Below are 27,920 nucleotides of genomic sequence, written 5' to 3'. Positions count from 1 at the left end.
CTGGTTGAAGGATTTTTGAAGCAGACCCACAAGGCTAGTAGAAAACAACACACACTGAGGCAAAAATAAAGTCAAGATAACATTCCAATGGGTGCTAGAAAAGTCTAAGACTGGGAAGATGATCGTACAGTTCCATGTTTAAGAGTGTAAATCTAAATTAAGGGCTGTTCTGATGGAAGGCAACAAATGCTTTGTGGGTAAGGGCACACAGGCAGATTTGGGGAGATAAGTCGCCCTGGTGATAAATCGCCTCTTCTTCGGGGGGACAATCTCCCCCAACTGCCTTCCTACCTTCCCGTTGGCTATAATGAAAAATCGGCAGCGTTTTCCAGAGTTTCCTTGTGAGGCATCTTCGATCGACTTCGGAAAACGAAGTGCCGCCAGTGGCATCCCGCTGGAGATTTTTCATTATAGCCGACGGGAAGGTAGGAAGGCAGTTTGGGGAGATTGTCGCCCTGAAAAAGAGACGATTTGTCGCCGGGGCGACTTATCTCCCCGAATCTGCCCATGTGCCCTTACCCTAAAAAAAAAAACTTTGGGGGGGGGATGCTGTATTTACAAGTCAGTGCAGGCAGATGGGTGTAGTTAGCAACTGACAATGTGAGGGAGGGGAGCTCAGTATCACAGTACAGCAAGCAGTCACACATTGTGTGTAGGCAAAGACGGAAGAGAAGGAGAACAGGCCATCAATTGGGAAAGGAATGAAGGAAGAAATAACCTTAAAGTTAATGGCCTGTGTCTAAAGTGAAGCGATACTACAGTTATACTGATACACACACATTGCAAATGACCATTTCATCCACAGCAAGTTCACAAAAATTAAAAAAAGGAAAAAAAATGAAAAATAATAAAACGATCGAGTCTATTTATCACTAAACTATTGTGGCGTTCAAAGCTACGGTTCCTTTTCTTTAAATAAAAAAAAGGAGTTTTTTTTCTTTTTTTTGTTTTGTTTTTTTTACATACAAACCGTACATGATCGGCTGCTATAGTGTGTACATTCAGTTATGTACAAAAAATAATAATAAAAAAAGTACAGACTCAGCAGACTTTGAGCACAAAGCAGAAATCCTTTAACCATATAGCTGCCGGCAAGGTCCCCAACGGTAGGCTGACCGTTTCCAGCAGCGAAAGGGTTAAACAACTTAACCAAACCACAAACAAAGACTGGCTCCTAGATGCTTGGTCACCATGATCCTGTGTGCAAGCCCCTTTTAAATAGTCATCAATGCTCTTTTCCCCTTTAAACCGTTATGACTTCACTTGATTTTTACTAGTTGAAAAGAAAGCCTTTTTTTTTTGTGTAATAATAATCAGTGAATAGAAAAAACTTCACCTGCAAATACAAGGTAGAAATGTTATTTCACAGCTATAGGCTGCAGCATTGATCTCTCCAGATCTTGGTGGAGAATGTACAAGACCGTTCATCTTCTTCCCGTTTAATTCCAGATTCTGAGGAAACTGTCCCAAGACCCTGTAGCTACAGCCATGCCATCATCAGCTACACCTAAACAGCTCACGCGGTTATCATGGCCAGCGAGGACTCCTGTGGGGACAAATGACAAGTGTTACTCCTCTCCAACACTCTCATTCCGCTTAAAGGAGAAGGAAAGCTAACGAAGCAGTTTATTGCCAATAGATTAGCCACAATAGTGCAAGCTATAACACTCTATTTATTCTGCAGAATGCTTTACCATACCTGAGTTAAACAGCACTAGAAACTCTCTGTTTGTTTAGGATAGCAGCTGCCATATTAATTTGTTGTGACCTCACTTCCTGCCTTATTACAGGCTCAGATTACAGCAGGGAGGGGAGGAGGGAGGTAAGAGGAGCAAACTGAGCATGCTCAAGCCCTGCCCTGGAGGTTTATGCTGAAAACAGGAAATCTGATACAGAAGCCCATGAGTACACAATAGAAGGAAAGAAATGCTGTGTTAATTTTGACAGAGGACTCAGAGCAGCATTACTGCTGTATTTATAGAGACCTTTCTGATAAAGCTTACTTAATTTTTGCCTTTCCTTCTCCTTTAAAGGAGGAGGAAAGCTACGGAGGGAGGCATTTTATTGCCAATAGATTAGCTGCAATAGTGCAAGCTAGAATGCTATATTTATTCTGTAGAATGTTTTACCATACCTGAGTAAAAAGCTCCAGAAGCTCTCCGTTTGTTTAGGATAGCAGCTGCAGTATTAGCTTAGTGTGACATCACTTCCTGCCTGAGTCTCTCCCTGCTCACTTATAGCTCTGGGCTCAGATTACAGATGGGAGGGGAGAAGGGAGGGTGAAAGAGGAGCAAACTGAGCATGCTCACACCCGGGGCAAGGAGGTTTAAACTGAAAACAGGAAGTCTGATACAGAAGCCCATGTGTACTCAATAGAAGGAAAGAAATGTGGTGTTTCTTTTGACATAGGACTCAGAGCAGCATTACTTTGAGAGTTTACTGTTGTATTTATATAGACCTTTCTGATAAGGCTTACTTAGTTTTAACCTTTTCATCTCCTTTAAGAACTCAAATGGAAAGCCACATGGCCATAATCCTAGGTATGAGCCCACCAGTGATGTGATATGTATGTGTTTTCAACATAAAAAAGATAACATTCCTTTAAAAAATTAACTTTTAATTAATGTTCTGCCTTCAGATCATTGTCTCCTAGCTTGAATTTCAAATGCAACCTAGTATCTAGGCTTAGCAGCCCTGCCCACCAATAGGCACACTGATTCAATACATTATTACTTCTTGTCCTCTCCTACTTGACCTCTAGCAGCCAAATCTAATCAGCTGATGTATCCATGAAAAAGGCAAAGCAATCCATTTAAAAGCTACAAATATACTTAAATGTTCCTTGTTAAAACATTTTATTCATAGAACATTTCTTCTAATTTGAAAAATCTGAGTTTTCATGCGCAAAATGAAAATTCGTACCATCCGAAATTTTCCGTTTTTTCCTGCACAGGAAATTTTCGGGAAAATGTTTTGATAAATAAAGAGATTTGTTGATTTGGTTGTAGTTTGTACAAAATAATGAGATATATTCAGACTTTGATAAATGGGCCTCTAGGTTTGTAGGGGAATGCTGTGGGTATGGTGAATGCCCCCTCTGTGACAAGCAATATGGCAACGAACGCTCACACAAATGCATGAAAACATAAGGACAGGTATTTTATCATCACTACAAGGGGAAACTAAATTTAAATGAGTGGATCACCTTTAAGTATATTTTAGTATGTTATAAAGTGAACAATTCTAAGCAACTTTTCAATTGGGTTTTCATTATTAATTTTTTTTAATGTTTTATAGCCTTTTTCTTCTGACTCTTTGCAGCTTTCAAACGGGTGTCACTTACTCCTTCTAAAAAACAAATGCTCTGTACGTTTAGAAATGTATTGTTATTGCAACTTTTTTTTGCTCATCTTTATATTCAGGCCTTTCCTATTCATACAACAAACGAAAAGACGATGCGGCTAATGGCGGAGCTCACCCGTGACACGCCGGCTCCTGCTAAGCCGCAGCTCTCGCGATATATCGGCTCCTTCTAGCCGGCTTCACTTATACTTCAATGGTACCGCTGCAGAGCGCCGTTCAAAGCAATAACGGAGTCTGGCGTTTAGATATCATATTATTGGCTTTATTAAGCGCATTAAAATTGTTGTGGAGGGGGATTACATCTAACGCGTTTCGTGTCAGTAAACCTGACACTTCATCAGAGTCATTTCCTATTCATATTCTAGTCTTTTATTAAAATCAGTGCGTGGTTGCTAGGGTAATTTGGACCCTAGCTACCAGATTGTTTAAAATGCAAAAAAGCTGCTGAATAAAAAGCTAAATAACTCAAAAACAGCAAATAATAAAAAACTGAAAACCAAATTGTCTCAAAATACCAATCTCTACATCATACTAAAAACTATCATAAGGTGAACGACCCCCTTTAAGACTAAAATCCTTTTTAGACACATTTTATTAAGATGTTCAGCCAACTCACCTGCTCTTTCACCCTTCAAGGTGTCCCACACATTACAGTTGAAGTCATCGTATCCAGCAAGTAACAGGCGGCCACTTTTGGAGAATGCTACTGAAGTGATACCGCAAATGATATTGTCGTGAGAATACATCATCATTTCCTGGTCCGCGCGCAGGTCGAACAGTCTACAGGTCGCATCATCAGAGCCAGTTGCAAACGCGTGTCCATTGGGAAAGAACTGAAAAAACACAAGAAGTGAAATGTGACTTGTGGCTAAATGCTGAAAACCTGCTAGCAGAACAAACATCTCTTTTCTCGTGCTAACAGCTAGAATCCTGCGCGGGTCCATTTTTTTTCAACCCTTACCCGACCCGTACCTGCAACCTGCAATCCACAACCTGGACCCGCAACCCGCATTGTACCCGCTTGGACTCGATACACGACCCGACCCGCAAGTACCTTATCCGCAACCCGTACCCACGACCCGCTAAGCATCAAGAATCAGGAAATGCGGTCATTGTAAATGTGAAGTAGGCGTGATCAGAAAAAAAGGAGCAAAACCGGAAGTGCTGTCATTGTAAACCGGAAGTGACATCATCGGAAGTAGGTGTGATCAGGAAAAAAGGAGTAAAAATCACTATTGAGAAGACCCGAGGCCCCCAGAACCGCCAACCCGAGTTTATACCCACACCCGGAACTTCTACTGCAGGTTTTTGCGGGCAACCCGCGGGTACCCGACCCGCTGCAGGACTCTACTAACAGCTACTGCCACCCAACGTGTGATCTCTTTCCACATGCCATAGAACATGGCCAGCACTTCATATGAGACATGCCTTTTGCAGTCACACAGCAAGTTGATTTAGGCTAGTGTGAGAAAGGGCCCTTTAATATGCAAATTGGGTTTTGGATTCAGTGTGCCTGTTATAAGAAAACCACTGAAAAGGAAACCAATAGATATTATTTCTAGATGTTTATGTATGTATGAAAAATGTATATCGGTGTGTATGTTGCATAATCTGCCACTAGATGGCACATTCATTGAAACCTAGAATAATCCATATTGCAAAACAGTTATAGAGGGAAGGCTGCAGCTTGGGGATTCCTCATTTTGCAGCAAGGAGGGGACCAATGCTTCACATCGACAACAATATGCAAATAACTCAGCATCCCCTGCTAGAATACTTACGCATACTGCATTAATATCAGACACGTGTCCAGTGAATGACTGCCTGCACATCCCATCTCGGATGTCCCACAGCTTTGATGAAGCATCACAAGCACCAGAAACAAAAGTTCTCATGTCGGGGCTCACAGACAGACTCATGACGTCTCCGGTGTGGCCTGTGAAAGTTGTTGTCTGTTGGCCAGTCTCTATGTCCCAGAGAGCACTAGTGCAAGGGTGGAAAAGGAAATCAGCACATGGCAAGGTTAGAAAAGATATGGACAACCTCCCTTCCCTGAAAAGACACTCTCTTTGGTATTATTTAAATCTATGAAACCAAAAGAGCTTGCCATATCAGAATGAGAAAGATTAGTTGTATTGATACAGCAGCAGAGCTTTAAAGGAGAAGGAAAGCTACGGAGGCATTTTATTGCCAATAGATTAGCTGCAATAGTGCAAGCTAGAATGCTATATTTATTCTGTAGAATGTTTTACCATACCTGAGTAAAAATCTCTAGAAACTCTCTGTTTAGGATAGGAGCTGCAGTATTAACATGGTGTGACATCACTTCCTGCCTGAGTCTCTCCCTGCTCTGGGCTCAGATTACAGTAGAGAAGGGAGGGGTGGGGGGAGAGGAGCAAACTGAGCATGCTCTTGCCCAGGGCAATGAGGTTTAAGCTGAAGGCAGGAAGTCTGATACAGAAGCCCATGTGTACACAATAGAAGGAAAGAAATGCTGTGTTTCTTTTCACGGGGACTCAGAGCAACATTACTTTGGGGGTTTACTGGTATATTTAGATGGACCTTTCTGATAAGGCTTACTTAGTTTTAACCTTTCCTTCTCCTTTAAAGGAGAACTAAAGCTTAACTAAAGAATTAAGGCAGAAATTTGTACTTTATGTTTTGGGATTCTGTATCAGCCCAAGGCAACCACAGCAGTAAAGATCTGTGTCTCCAAAGATGCCCCAGTTACTCCCCATCTTGTTTTCTGTTGATTCACTGCACATGATCTGTGCGGCTGTCACTTACTGAGCTTAGGGACCGACCCAAAATATACACTACGTATAGAATATGTCACAATGTAATTAATACAGATAATTACTACATGGCAGCACAGAGACCAGTGCAACTAGCATCAGAATTTAATAATCAGCCCTGCAGCATCAGCTTATATTACAGACAAACCTAATTTTCTGCTTGATAATTTACAACTCCTAAGCTTAGCTTCTCAACAGCTGCTCATCGAAGACACTTTCCAAGATGGTGACTCCCTGTGACAAGTTTGGAGTCCTGGATCATTGCTGCTATTGATAAGCTGAAACTTTAGGCTGGTGCAATAAGTTCAGCATATAAAATATGGCATTTCTAGCCATATTCATTTTTACGGTTCAGTTCTCCTTTAATAATGACCTTTACTGTTCTTACCCAGCCTGCACCCTCTAAGCACAGAGTCAGGAGCTCCTTATATTAAATGAACCCTTCATCTCTCTCACATAAATTGAATTTTACTTACCAGGTCGTGTCTCCTGAGCTTGTGACAATTTCATTATCATCAATGAAGCGGCAGCATGACAAGTAACCTATGAAATTAAAAAATTAAGTCAAACGGTGGCCCTACCAGCATCCTCTTATTTTGTCTGCATATTGCAATAGAATGTATTTAGGCCAGTGTAAATGGCAAAGCACTAAAAAGCATGAAGCAGAGAGAAAAGTGCATATAAAGTCTGACTGTAAAATAGCTGAGGATTGGATACCACAGAACAAGTCACATGTTGAAAGGTGGGCTTTAAACCCCTCTGGTAGAAAGCATGACTGTTGATAGTAAATAAGATATGGCAACCTCTTCTTGATATCAATCTAACGTTTGCTGCTCAAGTGTGCCTTGCAAACTGGCAACACCAGTACCAGGAACATTTAGGAACCACATCCAACTCCTTCCCAACCATGAGCCACACAACCTGGTCCTCAATAGAGAATAATGTCAGACTCAGCCCCAGTCCCACTTTACATTATTTCAGAGGCAAATTAACCAGGTTGTTTACTAAAATTAGTTGTGATGATATAAACTAATGGTTTCTGCCTTGCATTGCATGTAGCAGCTACAGGCCAGATGAAAGGGTAATTGATAAAGCACACTGGTATGACTAACATACACCAGGTAGTACTGGATCCTTTAACTGAAAAAGCTCATTAATGTAACCGAGAGTAAGAATGATCGAAGTAGTGATAGAATGCATGTAAAGCTGGGATTGGATACATAGGAGAATAGGTGCTTTTAAAAACATGGAAACCCCACCCCACAACAAAACTGAATAATGTATTAGGCTGTCACACATTAATTCCTTCTCAATTCAATGCATGACAAACATATTTGTAAAGATTATTGGAACTTCCATACCACAGAAGGCATTATAGATTTTTTTATATCTATAATGCAAAAAAATGTCTGTGGGAAATAAGATTTTGAATTTGAAAAGTTCTGTTCTCCCATCTATGCTCTTTACAGTTGGATAATATACTGTATAGGCAGAGAATATACAGGGCTGACTAATAGTCAAGGTACAATGTTGATCTAATCATTTTTTATTTTAAATAAATATATATCTTAAAGGGGACCCGTCACCCAAACAAAATTATCCAAATCCTATTTTATCATGTTAGTCAAGCAAAATGAACTTTAATTACACGGTATAAATTATTTGAATCTTGTTTCCATCAGTCTGGGAACTCATAATTATAGCAACCAGGAAGGAGCCATTTTGTGGACACTGTTATTAAGGCAAGCCTTGAATCTCAGAATTTTGTTTGTGCACCAGGGGAGAGGGACCCAATGTCCATCCCCATGCCCTGGTTACACAATTAAATCATTAAGAGAGCTGGGGGAATGTAGGGAGAGTGGTGACATCTAGGAAGTGCTGAATGGAAAGTGAAAGTAATTGCTTGCCCCACCTCTATGCCTAGGCATAGAGGCGGGGTAGGTAATACTTGATTGACAGCTGATATTTTTAAATGAGTTTACAACAGCTATGAATGCTTTAATAAAAAAAAAAGAAATTGGATTTCATATTTAATTTAAGAAGGACTTTTATTATACAGATTTTTATGTCTGGGTGACGGGTCCACTTTAATTAAAAGTCACGCTGCCCTTAGTGTTCACAGGACATTGGTGAGTGCTTTGCACTATAAATAGTTGGTTTCCCATCTAGAATCTCTTACCTGTGTGGCCTGGTAACTCCCTGCTCACTCGCACGTTGCCTTCTCTCGTTTTTAAGTTGTAGATGGAGCAGATGTTGTCTAATCCCCCACAAGCAACATAATTTCCAGATGGAGCGTATGCACAAGTCATCACCCAGGAGGATCTCAGAGGAATAGCGTGCATCTTCAAAGATTAAACTCAAGGTCAGAGACATTAGCAATAGCAGTTCTGCACCCACTAAACACTCGTTTTATGGTTCAAAGTTCCACAAGACTTATTGCCCTGACAGGTTAAAGGGGCTATTCTATTTGTTTTGTTGAAAAACTTTTCTTAAATAAAGCAAAACTGATCAAGGTTAAGTTTTAACCTTTTGCCTAACCATCCTGTAATCAGAGGAGATAAAGGTATACATTTAAATACAATGCACCGTTACCCTATTGTATGCATTTCTTGGAAGTTCCACCTTCACTTTTCTTTATCCTCCCAAAATTTCTCAATACTTAAAGAATTTACAAACTTAAAAAAAAAAAAAAAAAATGCCGTGAACACTTAATGCAATTCATATTCATTTTCTGAGATATTAGAGAGGTGGTTCAAATTTAAGTTAACTTTTAGTATTTTATAGAATGGCTAATTCTAAGCAACTTTTCAATTAGCCTGCTAAGCTTGCCAGGAGCAGTAATCCATAGCAACCAATCAACAGGCAGCAACTACTGGTTGCCTGTTATAAAAACAAATAACTTATTAATTGCTAATGGCTGCTGCACCTGGGCAAACTTAGTGCCTTTTATTATATATGAGAGCAAGAGTTTCAGCATTTAGGCACTATGTACTTCCTGGATTTAATTAACTCTTGGGATGGCGATTCTCAGTTGAGCCAAGAGCATGGTATTAGAAGTCAAAACAGCAGCTATCTCAGAAACTACATAAAAAGTGTATTTTTTTTTGTTGAATATTATTTGAAAACTGTATGTTTTATAATGGTGATCTGCCTCTTAATAGGGAATATTCTAAACAGGGTGTACAGTCAAACGAATGGAATTCTGCATGAGATATCTACAAGCACAGTTGTAATTCCTAACAATAGGGCCACTACAATCACTCTAAACAAGGAAACCTACTCCAAAGAATGAAATGGTGTCCTCTAGTGGGCAAATTAAAAATGAAAAATGGTAGATTCTTCTTGTTGCAGATAAACATCTCATTAGATACTAGTTTCCCAAGAAAAAATATACAATGTTTCCTAAATACATAGGTGAGTAGTATAACATTTACATATATTTTTTTAACAGAACATTAATCTCAAAATCACTGCTTATTTGCACTTAGTACAGACTCTCTAGTGTTGCCATGTTTGTTTGCCTTTGGTTTGCAGGTAGGGTTGCCACCTTTTCTGGAAAAAAATACCGGCCTTCCTGAATATTTATCTTTTTTCCTATTAATAACATTGGGATCAACCATGATTTTTACCGGCCAGGCCAGTAAACTACCGGCCAGGTGGCAACCCTATTTGCAGGCTAGTTGATATTTTCAGTCAACCCCAAGGCTGTACTTGGTGCAAAAAAACAATGAGCACAAGATACAGAGAGCTTCCAATCAAAATAGATTTTAATAAAAGGTAAATATGTACGATTTGCTCAAGTAACAGAGTGACAGAAGTATGCTGCACAAAGATGATTATTTGACACAAGTAGGTTTAAGAAAGACAAAATGATTAGTGAAAAGCAGGTGTGACTTTACCTTGTTTGTTGTGTAACTGTCCCAAATAATTAATTTTCCATCTTGCGATGCACTGACTAATAGCCTTAAATAAAAAAACCATGATATTTAGTGTATAAACTGAATATTTCCAATTCTATCATGATCTGAATATACTTATTTCTAGTTAATGAAGGGGGGGGAGCCATTTGATGATATAATTTTCCAGAATGGGCAAGCCCTACAAAACTGTGATACTAAAAAAAGGAGTCTTGTTCACAGGTATCAAGCCTTGCTAAACTAATCAGACATGAAATCCAGTATACAAACAGAGTATACAATTTATAAGGGGAACTCTGAGTATGTGGCCCTATATAGATATAAAAAGTTTTTTATGCCATTAAGTTCTATGTGCAGGAAAATCATATGGTAAAAGCTGGGATTGTGCAATTGTTTTTTTTTTCTGATAAGAGGAAAGCTGTCACGTAATCGAGTTGTATAGTCATTTCATAATCAGTGTCTGACTGGGATGCCAAAGGGCCCACCAGAAAACCTTAGGTTGAGGGCCCACTTTCCAAACTTTTATACCTCCTCTCCTCACCCGACCTCTTTATTCTCCTAGTCTCTCTTCTCTACATATTATACTCTATTCTTCCATTATTAAGCATTATTTCCCATAAAGAAATAGGGAATGACCATGAAATAGCCCAAATGGATTGAAGCAAGAGGACCACTGACACCTGGGCCCACTGGGAGTTTTCCTGGTATCCCTGTGGGCCAGTCCGACACTGTTCATAATAATGTCTTATTAGTACTGTTAAATGTTTACCCTGAAAATATATTCAGAAATTTACTTTTATTGTAATTGTGTGTTGTTTTGATTTAAAGGAGAAGGAAAGGCCTAATTACTCGGGGGTCCCAAAAGTTAGGCACCCCTAAGTGATTGTATATACTTACCTCACACCCCAGGCTGGTGTTCCTATCAGGAGAAAACTGCACAGGTCAGGGCATTCTTCCAGCGAGCACCACAGAGCGATCATCTTCTTGCTTCTTCTTTCTTCATATTTCCCGGTGACAGACGCATGCGCAGTAAAACAAAATAGCCGACTTCTTCGTTAAAGTTCGGCTTTTTGCGCTACTGTCTTTTCGCACCAGCACAAAGAAAGAAGAAGCCGTAAACCGATTGCTCCGTGGTGCTCACTGGTATAACCCCGGGCCGGTGCAGTTTTCTGCTGATAGGAACACCGGCCTGTGGTTTCAGGTAACCATATACAATCACTTGGGGGTACCTAACTTTTGGTACCCCCAAGTATATACAGCCTTTCCTTCTCCTTTAAAGGAGCACTAACCTGGTAAATGGTACATTGTTCACAGGTATATTATTCAAATAATATAAAAAAGAACAGTATTTCTGAACATATACTTTGCTACTGTGGTCTTACCTTGAGTCTGTTCCCCAGTGCATGGCATAGATTTTAGCTAAGTGGCCCCTAAGTGTGCGACGTGTTCGCATTTGAATTCGACCTACAGAGTCCAAACTTGCTGTGATCTGACAAAGATAAATATGACTCAGTTTAGAGGCAGTTATGCAGGGGTGGAAGGTAGGATAGCACAGTGTGCGCCAGACAATTTTATTACCTGAACGAGAGTTGCGTCACTGCAAGCTTTCCGGGCATCCTAAACAAAATAAAAAACAAAGACTTTTTTTTCTCTCCACCATAGACAAGCAAACAGTTTTCACAAAAATGCACATTGCATCCCTGTTATAGGAAATATCATGCTTGGGACCTGAGTTTAAGAGATAAAGGATCTTTCTGTAATGTTAAGCACAATACCATCAATGCAGTCAACACAAGTGTTGCAAACAGCTCCTTTTATCTAATTACATTTTTGCAGCAATTAGTCTGTGTTCTTCAGAATTTCGGCGGGCAGGACATCCCCTTTTCAGGTCAAGCATTGTACAACAAAACCATGCTCCCTGACACTATAGAGAGCACAGAAAAGGACGGTGCAGGAAGAAGTGCAAGAATGCGCTTAGAGTGAAAATGAAAGGAAACAAATATGCTGTTAAATTAGAAATGTTAGTAAAACCTTAAATGAACAGTATAAAAATAAAAACTAGGTAAATAGATGTGCAAATTAAATCTTTTTTCTAATATAGTTGTATACCCAAAAATGTAATGTATAAAGTCTGGAGTGACTGGCTGTCTAACAGAATAGAACACTACTTCCTGCTTTGCAGCTCTTTTGGTTTCCAATTATTGGTTACCAGGTAGTAACCAATCAGTGACTTGAGGGGGGGGCCACATGGGTCATATCTGTTGCTTCTGAATCTGAGCTGAATGCTGAGGATCAATTGCAAATTCACTGAACAGTTATGTCCCATGTGGCCCCCCTTAAAGTCACTGACTAACTCAGAATTAGAGAGCTGAAAAGCAGTAAGTTGGATTCTGGCTATTATGTTAGACCTCCAGTCACTCCAGCCTTTATACATTACATTTTTGACTAACTATATTAGAATTTTTTTATTTTGAACTGTTCCTTTAATTCCTTTGTTTTGCTAGTGAAATGTATGGCTGGTTGCATTGTGTTTTTGCCAGTGGACATATAGTTGCTAATCAGATTTAAAGAGCCTATAGAAGTCATATTTAATAATAAGAAAACAGAATCAGATCTTACTCGAATTTGATTCCGCAGTTGCTCTGCTTCTTGCCGTAACTGTTCCAGTTCACTCATCCTGGAAACCTGGAGCGAACTTGCACCGTGGCCACAAAACAAAGGAGAACAATCTATAGAGCAATAGAAAAACATTATTTAATATGTAACATATCATCTGCATCAAATTGTATTTCATGATTGGCTAAGCTAATCATTTCTAATGGCTGGAGGTCTCCAAGGCTGTACAAGTAACCAGCACTGGGGTATTCAGTGTAAGAAGCAAAAAGTGGTTTAAAATAAAAGCTATGAAGGCAGGAGTAAATACAATATCATGTTTATTAAATAACTTGAATATCCAGAATTCCAGTATACGTTACGATATACAGATACTAACAAATGTCCATAACATCAAATTTGAATAACCCAGTAGATTTTCTAGGCTGGTCAACAAGAAAGCTGCTGACAGCTAAATAATTGAAATACTGAAGACCAACTGCAAATTGTCTCAAAATATCACCGTCTACATCATACCACAAATTAACTAAAGGTGACACTGCAATTGGCTCTTTAATTTTATATGCCCTTCTTTTGTTTCTTTGTGACCTGGAATCTAAAATACTCTCCGGTCAGTGAGCCTGGCCACCAGCAATATAATGAAGGTAAGGCCCATGTTTTTCAATGAACCCAGATAGATCATATGGAATATTTGGTTATAAGAGGGCTGCATCAGCCTGGAGGTCACCTGAAATCGAGCAAAGAAAATATTATAGTTGCAATCTTTGCTCCTATCTAAAATGCACATGGCTTGAGATGTTACTATCAGATCCTGCCCGTGCTTGGCAATACAGGATTTAAGAATTATTTTCAATAGAAAGTATCAGAACTACAGTATAACATGCACCCAAACTGTACATCGTTGTTAATTAATGTATTTCACAAACAGGCTATTTTATTATACTTTTTCCAGATATCAAATGTGGGGTTAATCTATGTTACCTGAGCCTAAAGTTGGCCATTCATGATAAGATCCGTTTGTTTGGTGAGGTCGCCAAGTAATATCAGGTTAATCCGAACTATCAGATTACAAAGAAGAAAATGGGCTCCGATGGAACGAGGACCGCATCAACAAGCCGATGTAGTCCTCGATCGCCAGTAAAATCAAACCTCCCAAATCGATATCTTGGCCAGATATTGATCGAGGAGACCCATTGGAAATCCCCATACACTGACAGATAGGCTGCTGAATCAGTCTAAAGGACCAACATCAGCAGCTCATGTATGGCCACCTTTTTATCTTCTGCATGCAAAATGAGTTCTCTACAGCATGGAAATCACATATGCTGTTCCCAACTAATGATTTATACAATGTATTTGTTGGCAACAAAAAAATTAGAGGGATTTTTAGTCACATGATTTACCTCCCTGCCCCTAATTTGCATATGCAAATAAGGATTCTGAATCGGTTAGGCCGGGCAGAAGGATTTGGCCGAATCCAAATCCTGCTGAAAGGATTCAGCCGAATCCCGAACCGAATACTGGATCCTGGTGCATCCCTATTTGTGAGACAGATCACTACAAAATGTGGCCATACAATCCGCTTTTTTGGGTGGGCCTAATTAGGTTGATGTGATTACATGATTCCAGAGCAACAATCAGATCACAAAAGGGCATTGTGCAGAGCGGAGGAGCTGTAGATTGCAACATCAGCCTGATTCAAAATCAAGACAAGGCCCTTTATCACAAGTCCATCCACACACCAATAATACCCTATAAAACAACACTTTGTATGATTTTTGGTACAAATATAACGGCCAGTAGATCCTAACCATAATCATGTAATCTGGATTTCGGTGGGTATAGGAATTGGCCAGTTCCTCTTCAGTTCCTGCTGTTCTGATCATTCAGCTTGTTGCACAAATGAATGAAACAACAAGAAAGTCAGCCATAGCGAGTGTGCTCTCTATGTGATTGTCCCACACAGACTGTGCACTAATCAACCTGTGTAAGGCCACCTTAAGATATTGACTGATAAGGAATAAAATGTTTCAAGACTGATGACTTGCTTAAAGGAATTGTTCAGTATAAAAATAAAAACTGGTTAAATAGATAGACTGTGCAAAATAAAAAAAATTTCAATATAGTTAGTTAGCCAAAAATGTAATGTATAAAGGCTGAAGTGACTGGATGTCTAACATAACAGAACAGAACACTACTTCTGCTTTGCAGCTTTCTTGGTTTCCACTGATTGGTTACCAGGCAGTAACCAATCAGTGACTTGAGGGAGGGACACATGGGTCATAACTGTTTATTTTGGATCTGAGCTGCATGCTAAGCAATCTCACTGAACAGTTATGTCCCATGTGGCCCCCCTTAAAGTTGATGACTAATTCGGACTTAGAGAGCTGCAAAGCAGGAAGTAATGTTCTGGCTATTATGTTAGACATCCAGTCACTTCGGCTAACTAACTATATTAGAAACATTTTTTATTTTGCACAGCCTATCTATTTATCCAGTTTTTATTTTCATACTGAACTGTTTCATCAAGATTCATTTGCAAGGGCACATTTATTCTTCAAGACGACTAAATCTGGTGTCTAGAATTTATTGTTAATTCTGTAAAGGAAGAGCAAACAGAATGTATAAAAATGTGGGCATTTTTCTTTGCTTGAAAATTTGCTTGAAAGATTAACAATACCCATGAATTTCCCTTGACATGATTATAACACAACAGAGAATTATGGGAGCTAAGCAGAAGAAGTCATTTTTAATCACGCTAGTGCATCTGGGTCCATCCAGGAATGTCAGTGAATCCTGAGAAAGAGTTTGCTCCTCAAAGTTTTTTTCCGCTCCCCCACTGGAAATAAATAATCGCCTCCCTGTCCCCACAGGAAAAGGTAACTCTGTTGCTAGGCAGGTACAGCGATCAGCTACTAATCTGCACTTTCCAAGAAGAACTGTGCCAAACTGATACATCTTTAATCATGTATAATGGCAAGGCATCTGTAGTTGCTACTTTTCCTTATGAACAACCAGTACATACTTAAGACCATCAGAAATTGAAGGCAAAACAGGAAGGGAACTTGGGTGCAACCTTGATCTGAGGTCATTTCGCTATTGTTTCACCCCTTCACAACTCTGGAAGTGTTTGGAACGGAGGTACCTCCATCAGACATCTCATACAAAAACAGGAAACAGTCTGTGCGCCTCTGCTCAGGAAGATATTTGGTAACACCTCCACTGCCACAGGGGAGCGACAATATTACACTTCCCAGGGTGTTTTTTGGGCTTTTCTGTCAGTGAGTTAAAGGGATACTGTCATGGGGAAACATTTTTTTTCAAAACGCATCAGCTAATAGTGCTGCACCGGCAGAATTCGCCACTGAAATCCATTTCTCAAAACACCAAACAGATTTTTTTATATTTCATTTTGAAATCTGACATGGGGCTAGACATATTGTCCGTTTCCCAGCTGCCCCAGTCATGCTGCAAGTAGTGAGTGATATCACCCCCTCCCTTTTCCCCCCAGCAGCCAATCAGCAGTACAATGGGAAGGTAACCAGATAGCAGCTCCCTAACACAAGATAACAGCTGCCTGGTAGATCTAAGAACAGCACTCAATAGTTAAATCCAGGTCCCACTGCAACACATTGTTACATTGAGTAGGAGAAACAACAGCCTGCCATAAAGCAGTTCCATTCTAAAGTGATGGCTCTTTCTGAAAGCACATGACCAGGCAAATGACTCGAGATGGCTGCCTACCCACCAATATTACAACTAAAAAATATACACTTGCTGGTTCAGGAATTCAATTTTATATGGTAGTGGAGTGAATTATTTGCAGTGTAAACAGTGTAATTTAGAAATTAAAACTACATCATAAAAATCATGACAGAATCCCTTTAAGGACCATTTAGGTGCCACCTGGTCAGCAGCCGAAAAGGCAAAATACATATTGATCATATGTAGCCAGTAGCGTGTGACTAATGCATATTTAAGGCATGACTTGGTTATCTCTAGAACATGCATTACTGGGAGGATTCTTGGGCTCACTGGGCAGCTACAGAACCTACGCTGGAAACTGTATGCTTAAAATAACACACACACTTGTTTAGAAAATCTCTCTGACAGGTCATTAACTGTTGTCAGTATATAATCCCAGTAGTAGAGGAAGTCACTGAATCATTATTTACATAGAGCAGAAGTGCAGCTCTGAGCAGCCACTACCAACCCAAGTCACAGTGCAATCTTTACTTGCAAGCTTAGAAATATATAGTGAATAAAGTACCCCCTCTTGTAAAATATAAGGATATTATATGTTACCGAGGAGTTTCATGACCATATAAAAACACGAGGCCGAAGGCCGAGTGTTTTTATAGAGGTCATGGAACTCCGAGGTAACTTCTAATATCCTCATATTTTACAACTGGGGGTACTTTATTTATTATAATACACAAATTTCAGTGAGTCATGTGACAGAAATGACATCAGAACTCACCATTTATAACTGATGACATCAGAACTCACCGTTTATAAGGATATAATTTACAAGATATTCATGGCTTTTGTGTATTATAGGAATATACATCATTTTTCTCTACATCGGTTTGCTGGATACTGTGTAAAGATGTAGCTAGTCCTAAACAACAGAATTCAATTTCTCAGCCAATATCTATTTTGCTGCTGCCTGCTAATCGGTGGTTTTGCTGAAGACCAAATTAAACCCTGTCATAATATGCCATGTATATTTTTCCCCTTTGTTAAATCCATATGTTATGAAAAGCAAAAAGTCTACCTCGGTGCAGTAACCCACAATAACCACACTAATTCCATGAAGAGCTAAAGTGGGGCCCTGCCCCATCATATTTATCAAAATCACTATGTGCATTCCTGGGGTGAAGGGGCCTAATGAGCATGACAATGCCACATGACATTATCTCCCATCAGAGTATATGGCTTGATAATAGGTAGATATCATTCATGTACCTGCTTATAGACATGGTCCAGAGCGGTATTTGTGTTTTCTTCTCCCCAGTGGAGAAACCCCCATGCATGGCATAGCCCCAGTAATCTGTACACAGCATCACAGTAAAGAAGGGGCCAGGCAGTATATTCATAGAGGGAACTAAAGAGCAGCAGCTGCAAGTGTCACATAATGAATATGCTGCCCCAGGCTAATCACAACATCAGCAATGGTCTGCTTTTAGGCTGCTACTTAGGACCAACCTGATGCACGGAAATGACTGAGTGTGTTTCTATCATTAATCAGGGACAGACAAAGGAAACTGAATCCCCATTGTAAGTGAAGATTTGGCACATGGCACCACCACTGCCTTCTACAGTATATGTATTTGCTTAATGAAGCCAATGTAAAAGGACAACTTATGCAACAATTCAATGGTTTTCTACTACTCCAGCGACCACAGCAGTCTGCATCATATACACTTTTTTCTTTAACAATTGGCTTATGCATCAACAGGCTGTCACATTCTCCATGGTCTGCTCTATTTACAGTCATTTCTATATAAGAAAAAATTATTAATGGTTAAATGTTGCGTTCTATATTTCTCCAAAATTATTTTTTGGCAAACAGCTGTAAGAGTGGCTGTAACCACTACTAAAATAAAAACCATTATCTTCCAGGTTAAAAGCGATACCCGGTGCACAAAGATGGGACCAGCACCTCAAATCCAGAATACTAGAAATTGACCGCACAAGAGGTATATTGTGGCAAGGAAACCCCTTGTGCAATTTATTATATTGGCACTAATCGGCTAATAAATCACGCAAGGGGTTTTCTTGATGCAATATACCTCGTGTGCCAGTGAATTTTCTTGTAATCACTACTAGGATGCCAATTACCATTATTAAAATCCAATACACCTTCATATTTTTTTTATTTGCCTAATGGAAATATTAAGAATTGGATTTCCTAAATTATATGAAGGTACTTTTTTTAAAGAAAACAATGGTTGCTAATGCACGTCTAAAACAGCAGGCAGAATAGTGTAGCCTCTACCACAGCAGTAACTGTAGCATATTATTGTCATTGCAATTAGCCTAAAAATAAAGTAAATAAAAATAAATAAAAGAAGAATTAAAAGGCAAAACAGAAAAACTTTGCTCATTGCTCAGACAGAAGGATACTTTAAAACAGTGCTGTCCAACTGGCAGCCTGTGACACCCCTTGTACGGCCCCTCACATGAAATCTGCCTACTGTGATTCCTTTGCCTTGTGTAAACTTTAAAGGGTATATCAGAACTGAGATTAACTGTCCCCTGCATTGTTCACATCTATAACACCTCTACTGTTCACACCCAGACCCAGACTGAAACTGCCCACATTGTTAATCTGTTCACACCCCAGATAAACTGCTGCAGGGGCACCAGCACTGTGTCACTATATATAGCACAGTAAGAATGAACCTTATAATTCTTCTTTTTAGGCTGATTGCTCCATGTGTGTGCCATACTCTGCATGCCCTCTGCTCCCCGTGTGTGCAATGCTCTGCCTGCCCTATGCTCCCTGTGTGTGTGTCATACTCTGCTTGTCCTATATTCCTTGTGTGTGCCATACTGTGCCTGCCCTATGCTCTAGTTATGTGTGGGCTGGCCTTATACCCACGGGTCAGGCGGGTTCGGGACGATCCCGCACTTTTCTTTGCGGGTGGCGGGCGGTGCGGGTTGAGCTCTTCTCTTGCTCTCCCTGCCACCACCATCAAATGGTGGCTTCTGGGTTCGTCTTTTATAGAGGCTGCACCTGCTCGCCCCGCCCCTTTTGTGACATCATTGGTGGAGCAGGTCGGCGCGGGTCTATAATAGCAACCTGTAAGTCGGACGCAGGCAAGCGCGGGAGTAGTTGGGTGGGTTAGACCCCCACATCACTGCTATGCTCCCTGTGTGTGCCTTACTCTGCTTGCCCTACTCTGTAACCTGTGGGACTTGAGCCTGGTAGGGTTTATTCTGGGGGTTGTTAGCATTTGGAAATAGTTGTTAGGGGCCCCTAAATTTAAATGTTCTTGTGATAAAATTTGAAATGAAATTTTTGCCCTTGGTACCACCGAAGTTGGACAGCACTGCCATGAAACAAGGTTGCAAGAACTAAGCACAATTCACGTGATAAATTTGAAGGGTCCCTTTAAGAGACACCTTTGACTTGTGAACTGTTGTTATGTGTGCACAAGAGGAATTGTAAAGTACCAGTCCGTGTTTGCCAGTCTGGAGGTGTCGAGTGGACCTTCTGGTAGTCTGCATTACTGAAAGGAAGTATCTAAATTGGAAAAAGGTAAGAGACATTCTGCAAGACTCCCTGTTTTCAGTGAGTAAGTCATTAATGCCTAGAACTATATCTTACAAAATAGTCAGCTATAATAATGACATAATATTGTAACAGTAAACAGTTATTGAGAAGTTATTGTATAACATTAAGGTTCAATTATTAAAACATTTTTGTTTCTGAATAGAGAAATACAGACACGGGTGAGCGGCATGATAAAACAACTTGGTATATTCTGCCCAGAATGTTCCACCTTCTCTGTCTCCTGTAACAATGAACCAAAACAATGAACCAAAGCTGCAAATTGTATACTGTACTACTATATACTATAATACTGTGAGTAATGGTTGCAAGTAAGCCAGGGTTGCAAAGTGTATAGTACTATATACTATACTACTGTGAGCAGGGCTGCCATTAGAAAGTTAAAAAGACCACACAGGCATCAGTGATAAAAACAGTAACCCCCCCACACAAGTTCATTGATGGTGAGAGCCCCCCGTAAGTTAAAAAAAGTTGGTGCAAGGGCCCCCCATAAAAGTTTTTGTAATAAAACATTGGCGCCAGGGCCCTCCCCTTTCAAGTTAAAAAGAAACATTGGGGCCCCAGAGAATATTTTTTTGAAAAAAACATTAGTGGCAGGGGCCTGTAGAGTATTAAAATAATACATCGGTGCCCAGGGGTTTAATAAAATAAAAAAAAACACATTGGTGTTCAGTAGAACTGAACTTGTGGCTTCAGGGCTTCAACTTTGGTTCCTTTTGCGGCTTCAGGACTTCAAGTTCAGCTCTTTTCATGGATTCGGGTCTTTTTGCAGCTTCGGGACTTCAGCTCTTCGGGACATCGGCGGTTTGGGTGCCCGTTACAACAGTACCCCCTGTGCCCCCCTGATGGTGGCCCTGACTGTGAGTATTGATTGCAAGTCAGCCAAAGCTGAAAAATATATAGTACAGCTATGGGATCCATTTTTCAGACACCCATTATCCAGAAAGAATCCAGACTCAGTTTTATCCAAATAATCCCGATTTTTTTCTATTATTAAAGAGAGTATGGAAAGATCAGTTTTATGTCCCATACCTGTACTATATACTACTGTGAGCAATTGTTATAAGCTGCAAAGTGTATACTACTATATACTATACTACCGTGAATAATAATTGAAATTAAGCCAAAGCTGCAAAGTGTATAGTACTATTTACTAGCGGTATGGGATCAGTTATCTAAAAACCCATTATCCAGAAAGCTCAAAATTACAGAAACAATGTCTCCCATAGACTCCATTATAATCAAGCAATCAAATTTTTTGAAAATGATTTCCTTTTTCTCTGTAATAATAAAAACAGTTCCTTGTACTTAATCCAAACGAAGATATAATTATTCCTTATCGGAAGCAAAACCAGCCAATTTGGTTTACAATTTACATGATTTTATAGTAGACTAAAGGTATCAAGATCCAAGTTACAGAAAGATCCATTATCTGGAAAACCCCTAGTTCCAAGCATTCTGGATAACAGGTCCCATACCTGTACCAAATTTGCAGGGACACAAGTAGCCAATAATAGAGGAAATCCCCCCTCCCCGACACTAAAGAGCAGAAAGCCAGTAACATTTTCATATGAATTAAAAATACTTATTTAGCTACATGATTGTCGGACTGCTCCATTTGAGTTCCCCTTCCCCCATGGATCTGATAAAAATGGTTTACAAGGTCAGTAATTAGCTTTAAGAGGAAGTGCTATATTTCTTACTTGCTAGGAGGTGCCTGTGATATTATTCCCCTGGAAAATGAAAGATTACTATGCGATCCACTGCAAAGAGCCTGGAGAATATGCACTGTTGTTATATGCAGACGTTCTGCAGTTATTTTATTAGCAGTGTGAGTACACTGCATGTTTCGGGCCAAGCCCTTTCTCTGGCGTATGTGCCAGTAGAGAAAAGCTGATTCACTGCTTAACTGAAGAAATAGGGCAGAAATGTTGTACATTATGTTTTGGGCTTCTGTACCAGCCTAAGGCAACCACAGCCCTTTAGCAGTAAAGATCTGTGTCTCCAAAGATGCCCCAGTAGCTCCCCATCTTCTTTTCTGCTGATTCACTGCACATGCTCTGTGCTGCTGTCACTTACTGAGCTTAGGGACCTACTCACAATATACAGTACACATAGAATATAAATGTCACAATATCAGGCTAAGTGCTGGAGGGTACGAAACACGTAAGGTGGACCATGTGGGGTCAGTATGTACCAATTTTTTAAAATGGGAATATTAATAAACAATTTGTTTTTACTTAATTTAAGACTTGGGACATATATCTTTTGGTATATTACAGGCCAACCTCATTTTCTGCTTTATAATTTGACAACCCCTAAGCTTAGCTTCTCAACAGCTGCTCAGAGCCCACTGAGTGTTGCAAAATAATTCTATTGGGTTTAAATAAAACCCACGCAGGTATGGGATCCGTTATTCAGAAAGCTATTATCCAGAAAGCAAGAATTACTTGAAGGTCATCTCCCAGACTCCATTTAAATCAAATTCTTTTTTTTTTAAATAATCTGCTTTTTCCCTGTTATAAGAATACAGTGCCTTGCACTTGAACCAAACTAGAGCTAATTTATTATACTTATTGGGGCAAAATAATTCTATTGGGTTTAATTAATCTTTAATTATTTTTTAATAGACTTAAAGAAGTAATCAACCCCCCCATCATATAAACCACTTCCCCTACCCTACATAGTCCCCCCTCCCCCCCCACACAGGTGATAACACCTGTAAATGCCCCATGTCTTTTAAAAAGATATCGCAGCGGAGCTCACGGGCGCCATCTTCAGCGCTTCGGTATTGTTAATAAAGTGAGCACTGTATTGCACATGCGCAGTTGCAGCAATCTTCTGGTTCGTGACAAGTGATGGAAATTGCCGAGGGGAAGGAAGAAAACCCCGAAGAATACCGAAGCGCCGGAAGTTTGCGTCTATGAACTCGGCTGCGCTGACTCTGCATGTGCGGTCAGTATTTCTAGAGGGGACGCAATTTTGGCATGGGGGAGGCAGGGAGAGGGGCCATGGGGACTTTGCCTAAAGGGGGGTTTAGTTATTCGTTAAGGGGTCTTGTCGTAATTTGGATATCCATACCTTATCTGAAAAGTCTCAGGTCCCAAACATTCTGGATAACAGGTCTCAGACCTGCATAGCAGTATGTTTTATGTAAACTCTTCATAATTATAACAGATAACACGAAAGTCTGGGTTATAATAATAAAAAGTTGCCAGACGAGACTGGGACTACACAATGGTTAATTTGGCTTTTAAAGCCATATTTAATAGATTTTTTCAGTGAAGAGACAAATACATTATGTAGCAGATGTGCTGCATTTGGGGCGACTTGGGCATTACACAGCTGATGCCCTGGAGAGGCTCCATGGGAAGGATAGCATCACAATATCTTATAGGGGAACTCCACAAAAACATAACTTGAGCTTTTTGAAAAGTAAACATAATTTCAAGCAACTTTGCAAAATACTACGACTTCGACCTTCGATTCTAGGTAAAATCGTTCGACTATTCAACCATTCGATAATCGAAGTACTGTCTCTTTAAAAAAACTTTGACTTCAATACTTCGCCAACTTAAACCTGCCGAAGTGCTATGTTGCCGACTCTTTTAGGGGCAGATTTATCAAGGGTCGAAGTGAAATCTTGGGAATTTTCGAAGTTAAAAAATTCAAAAATTCAAAGTAGTTTTTGGATACTTCGACCATCGAATAGGCTACTACGACTTCGACCTTCAATTCGAAGTAAAATCATTAGACTATTCAATAATCGAAGTACTGTCTCTTTAAAAAACTTTGACTTCAATACTTCGCCAACTTAAACCTGCCGAAGTGCTATGTTAGCCTATGGGGACCTTCCAGAGCATATTTCTTCTTAGTTCTAAATTTTTTGTATTGAAAGGAAAATTGTACAATCGTACGATAAAATCGGTCGAATCGTACGATTCGAAGTACGATCATACTACGATCGGAATACGATTGTACGATGCAAAAAATCCTACGAATTCAACTTGGAATTTTGTAGTATTCAATTCGGTGGTCGAATTTCAAAGTATTTTCAACTTCGGAATTCGACCCTTGATAAATCTGCCTCTAACTGTTCTTAATTGATACATTTAGTTGATGCATTTCTTATCTTTGTCCCTGCTGAGAAGAATCCTGAGTTTCATTAAAGGAAAACTATACCCCCCAAACAATGTAGGTCTCTATTAAAAGACACTGAGTAAAACAGCTCATGTGTAAAACCCTGCTTCATGTAAATGAACCATTATCATAATAATATACTTTTCTAGTAGTATGTGCCATTGGGTAATCATAAATAGAAAATTGCCATTTTAAAAAATAAGGGCCGCCCCCTGAGATCGTACGATTCACTTTGCACACATACAAACCACATGTAAGGTCACATGAGCCAATTAACAGACAGAGTTCTGCCTTTTGCTTCCTCACTTCTTCCTGTTACAGTTAGAGTTGAAGTATTTCTGGTCAGGTGATCTCTGAGGCAGCACAGATAGAGTCACGAAATGGTGGTTCAAGGCAAGAGATGTAAAAGGGCAATATTTATGTAAATATATATTCCAGTTTGGTAAGATTCTTTAATATGTCATTCAATTTGATATAAACTATCTGTTGCTTAAGTATTCATTTTGGGGGTATAGTTTTCCTTTAACGGCAGCCAGGGCCGGACTGGGAGTAAAAAGCAGCCCGGGCAAAAAAAAAAATCAAAGCAGCCCACATGTAAACACACAATGATTTTGAACTCATCCATTTGAGTGATACTCAGAGTTCCCTGTATAACTTGAATTAATAGGAACTTTCCCCGCACTGCCTCAGCTATATAGTAGAATGCATCACACTTGATAAAGGATCAACATGGATCCGAAACATGTCGTGTAGTAGCGTTGAATAAATATAATCACAGCATAATTGCTATTTTTTGAGTGCTCTCCTCATTCTTGGAAATAGTTCCCTGTATAACTCAGCCTGCAAGCCTTGTGCCTTTATATGGTCACAGAACAACCCCTCAGTGACCAGGGGCGATTCTGGCTATAATGCCGCCTGAGGCGGCCTTCTTTCGCCGCCCCCACCCCTCCCCACGGCACTAACCTTTATAGCGCCGGAGAGGGCAGGGGCGGTCCACGACGCTTAGTGCAGAGAGCGCAATAGCGCTCTCTGCACTAGAAGAGCCGAATTTCCGGTTTGAAAACCGGAAATTCAGCTCTTAGTTACCAGGAGCGGCATTTTTGCCGCCCCTGGCAACCAGGGGGGCGCTGCCGCCTGAGGCGAGTGTCTCAACTCGCCTCATTGGTGGAGCGCCCCTGTCAGTGACTTCTAATATCCTTATCATTTACAGTAGGGGGTACATTATCCCTTATAATACATGAGTGATACTCATAGTTCCCTGTATAACTCAGCCTGCAGCCTTGTGCCTTTATCTGGTCACAGAACAACCCCTCAGTGACTTCTAATATCCTTATCATTTACAGTAGGGGGTACATTATCCCTTATAATACATGAGTGATACTCAGAGTTCCCTGTAAAACTCAGCCTGCAGCCTTGTGCCTTTATATGGTCACAAAACAACCCCTCAGTGACTTCTAATATCCTTATCATTTACAGTAGGGGGTACATTATCCCTTATAATACATGAGTGATACTCAGAGGAAAGAGTTAATGGATTCAGTTTGGGAGAAACACTACTTGGCAAATCTGTGCAAGGGATAAGCTGATAAAGGAAAGGTCTGGGGGAAGCACTAGTCAATACACACAGACATCTCACAAAGCAGCCTGCCCACAGCTCTGTACAGATTTCTCCACACTGGCTCCCCAGATGCTCTCGGAGACAACATATGGGCAGAATAAGTTGTATGGGAGTGGACTTACTATGTTTTGTGCCTCTCCTGCCGCCTGCCCAGCTACATCATGCCCTAATATTTCTTTAGAAAGCTCCTGCTCAATTCTTGGACTCCGCCCCCAAGCTCCGTGCAGTAGTCCCAGGCACAGGCTGCCTACTCTTGTGCCGGTTTTTTTCAGATCGATATCTTATCTTCAGTCAAGGCAGAGGAGGGAGGGAGGTGGCTGCATGGGGAAACGCACAGCTGATCTGTGCAAGAGCGGCCCAGTTAAACAAAAGAACAGAGCGGCCCGTCGGGCAAATGCCCGAATTAACAGATTGTCAGTCCGGGCCTGACGGCAGCTGTTAGAATTGATACAATAGTTGCTAATTTTTTATAGATACTGCTGAAAAATATATCAACAAATTGTATCGACTAAATGTAGCAAATTGTAACAGTTCAGATGCTCCTGGATCACTGAGTTGCCAGACTGAGACACTAGAAACAAGAACATTAAAAACTTCAATTTTGGGAAAACGGAAAAAAATAAAAGATGGAAAGTAATTGAAAAAAAATCTTTGTTTATGGTGAACAATCTGAAACCAACTGAACTGAAAAAAAGTGTTTGGAAGGTGAACAACCCCTTCCAAGAGTTTAACATTTGAAGTAATGTAATAATGTTCATTAGGCTTTTATTACATTGTGAATCTTAATTGCGCATTGCGAACCTTTAACACCTGCTCTGGAGTTTCGCTAAATATTTTGTTGCAAAAAATGGTTTGCGATTGCAAAATGATATTACATACACTGCGAACGTTCGCAAAAGGGATTTGGTCGCAAACTTTGTGAGGAAGTCTTTGAGGACTTCAATCAGTCACAAATGGCACAAACATGGTAGCTAATTTTGCAAAGGTGTTTGCAAACTTCTTTGCGCTAATGAAACATATTGCATTCTCCCAATAGTCTTTCAAAAACAGAAATATACTTATATATTGAATCAGCTATGGGGGGACAATCTCGTGTGTTAGGAGAGACAATTCTTGGTATTGTCTATGGCAGGGTATTTTATGGCGTTTTGTAGCTGCAACAAATTTGCGGGAGACAAACAGCGCTGTGTGTCATTGCCCTTACAGTTATTAGTTTCCTCAGATGCATGAGTTATAGCTGCCTGTTCATCTGCTTTTACAGCATCCATAGCCATTCTTAAAGGAGAAGGAAACCCACTGGGCGCAAAACCCCTTCCACCCTCCCCTGTGTTGCCCTCCTCCCCCCTGGCCTACCTGTCCCCCTGGACAAATGCCCCTAACTTGTTACTCACCCCTCTGCGCAGGTCTTGTCCACAGAGTTCACAGTCGCCATCTTCTCCCACGCGCATCTTCTTCCTGCTTTGACCAGCGTCTTCTGGCGCATGCGCAGTAGGAACAGTTACCGGTACGGATCTATTGCGCATGCGCCGAATGTCACGAAGGAAAACTTTGTGACATTCAGTTTTGCGCCCAGGGGGTTTCCTTCTCCTTTAAAGGGACTGGTTCACGCTGCCATAGCAACTTGTTCCTTTCTATACACTATGAAATGTGCATTATTTCTCACTTAACTTTTCCTTATGCTCCAGTAAATTAAAAACAATTCCCTTAAAAACATAAAATGGATCAATATTAAACTTGTTTGGTATAAATATCTGCCTTTTATAGATCTAGACACTGAAACCAAAAATAAAACCCGTAACATAGTCTTTGCATGCTATTTATAATTTTTGAAAGTATTCAAAAGTTACACAAGTATGGCAGCCCCCTCATCGAGTAACATAGGGGATGTCCATCTGTGAGGGGCTGCCATATTGTGCAGCAGTAGTCTGTATTAGAAACTGTAACAGGTTGAGAAGGAACGGCCAGGTTTAAAGGGGTTGTTCACCTATGAGATAACTTTTAGTATGACGTAGAGAGTTATATTCTGAGATAATTTGCAATTGGTTTTCATTTTTTATTATTTGTGGGTTTTGAGTTATTTACCTTTTTATTCAGCAGCTCTTCAATTTACATTTTAAGCAATCTGGTAACTAGGGCCCAAATTACCCTAGCAAACATGCACTGATTTGAATAAG

At 40.1% G+C, this 27,920-nt stretch overlaps 1 protein-coding gene across 4 annotated transcripts in view; it reads right to left on the bottom strand.

The window, feature by feature from the left end:
- Positions 1–793: 793 nt before the first annotated feature.
- Positions 794–27,920, bottom strand: part of gnb4.S (guanine nucleotide binding protein (G protein), beta polypeptide 4 S homeolog) — a 60,152-nt gene continuing 33,025 nt past the window's right edge. For 3 of the 4 annotated variants that reach the window (XM_018264526.2, XM_041564050.1, XM_018264527.2), the window contains 9 exons: positions 12,695–12,804; positions 11,654–11,692; positions 11,458–11,564; positions 10,058–10,121; positions 8,338–8,500; positions 6,635–6,701; positions 5,145–5,346; positions 3,980–4,196; positions 794–1,546 (listed from right to left, as the gene is read on the bottom strand). In XM_018264526.2, the coding sequence (XP_018120015.1) occupies positions 1,440–1,546; positions 3,980–4,196; positions 5,145–5,346; positions 6,635–6,701; positions 8,338–8,500; positions 10,058–10,121; positions 11,458–11,564; positions 11,654–11,692; positions 12,695–12,751 (1,023 nt within the window). In that variant the 5' untranslated portion in view covers positions 12,752–12,804 and the 3' untranslated portion in view covers positions 794–1,439. 4 annotated transcript variants of the gene reach the window in all.

Source organism: Xenopus laevis, chromosome 5S, assembly GCF_017654675.1.
Source record: "Xenopus laevis strain J_2021 chromosome 5S, Xenopus_laevis_v10.1, whole genome shotgun sequence".
Classification (NCBI taxonomy): domain Eukaryota; kingdom Metazoa; phylum Chordata; class Amphibia; order Anura; family Pipidae; genus Xenopus; species Xenopus laevis.
This window is presented reverse-complemented; position numbering and strand designations above follow the sequence as displayed.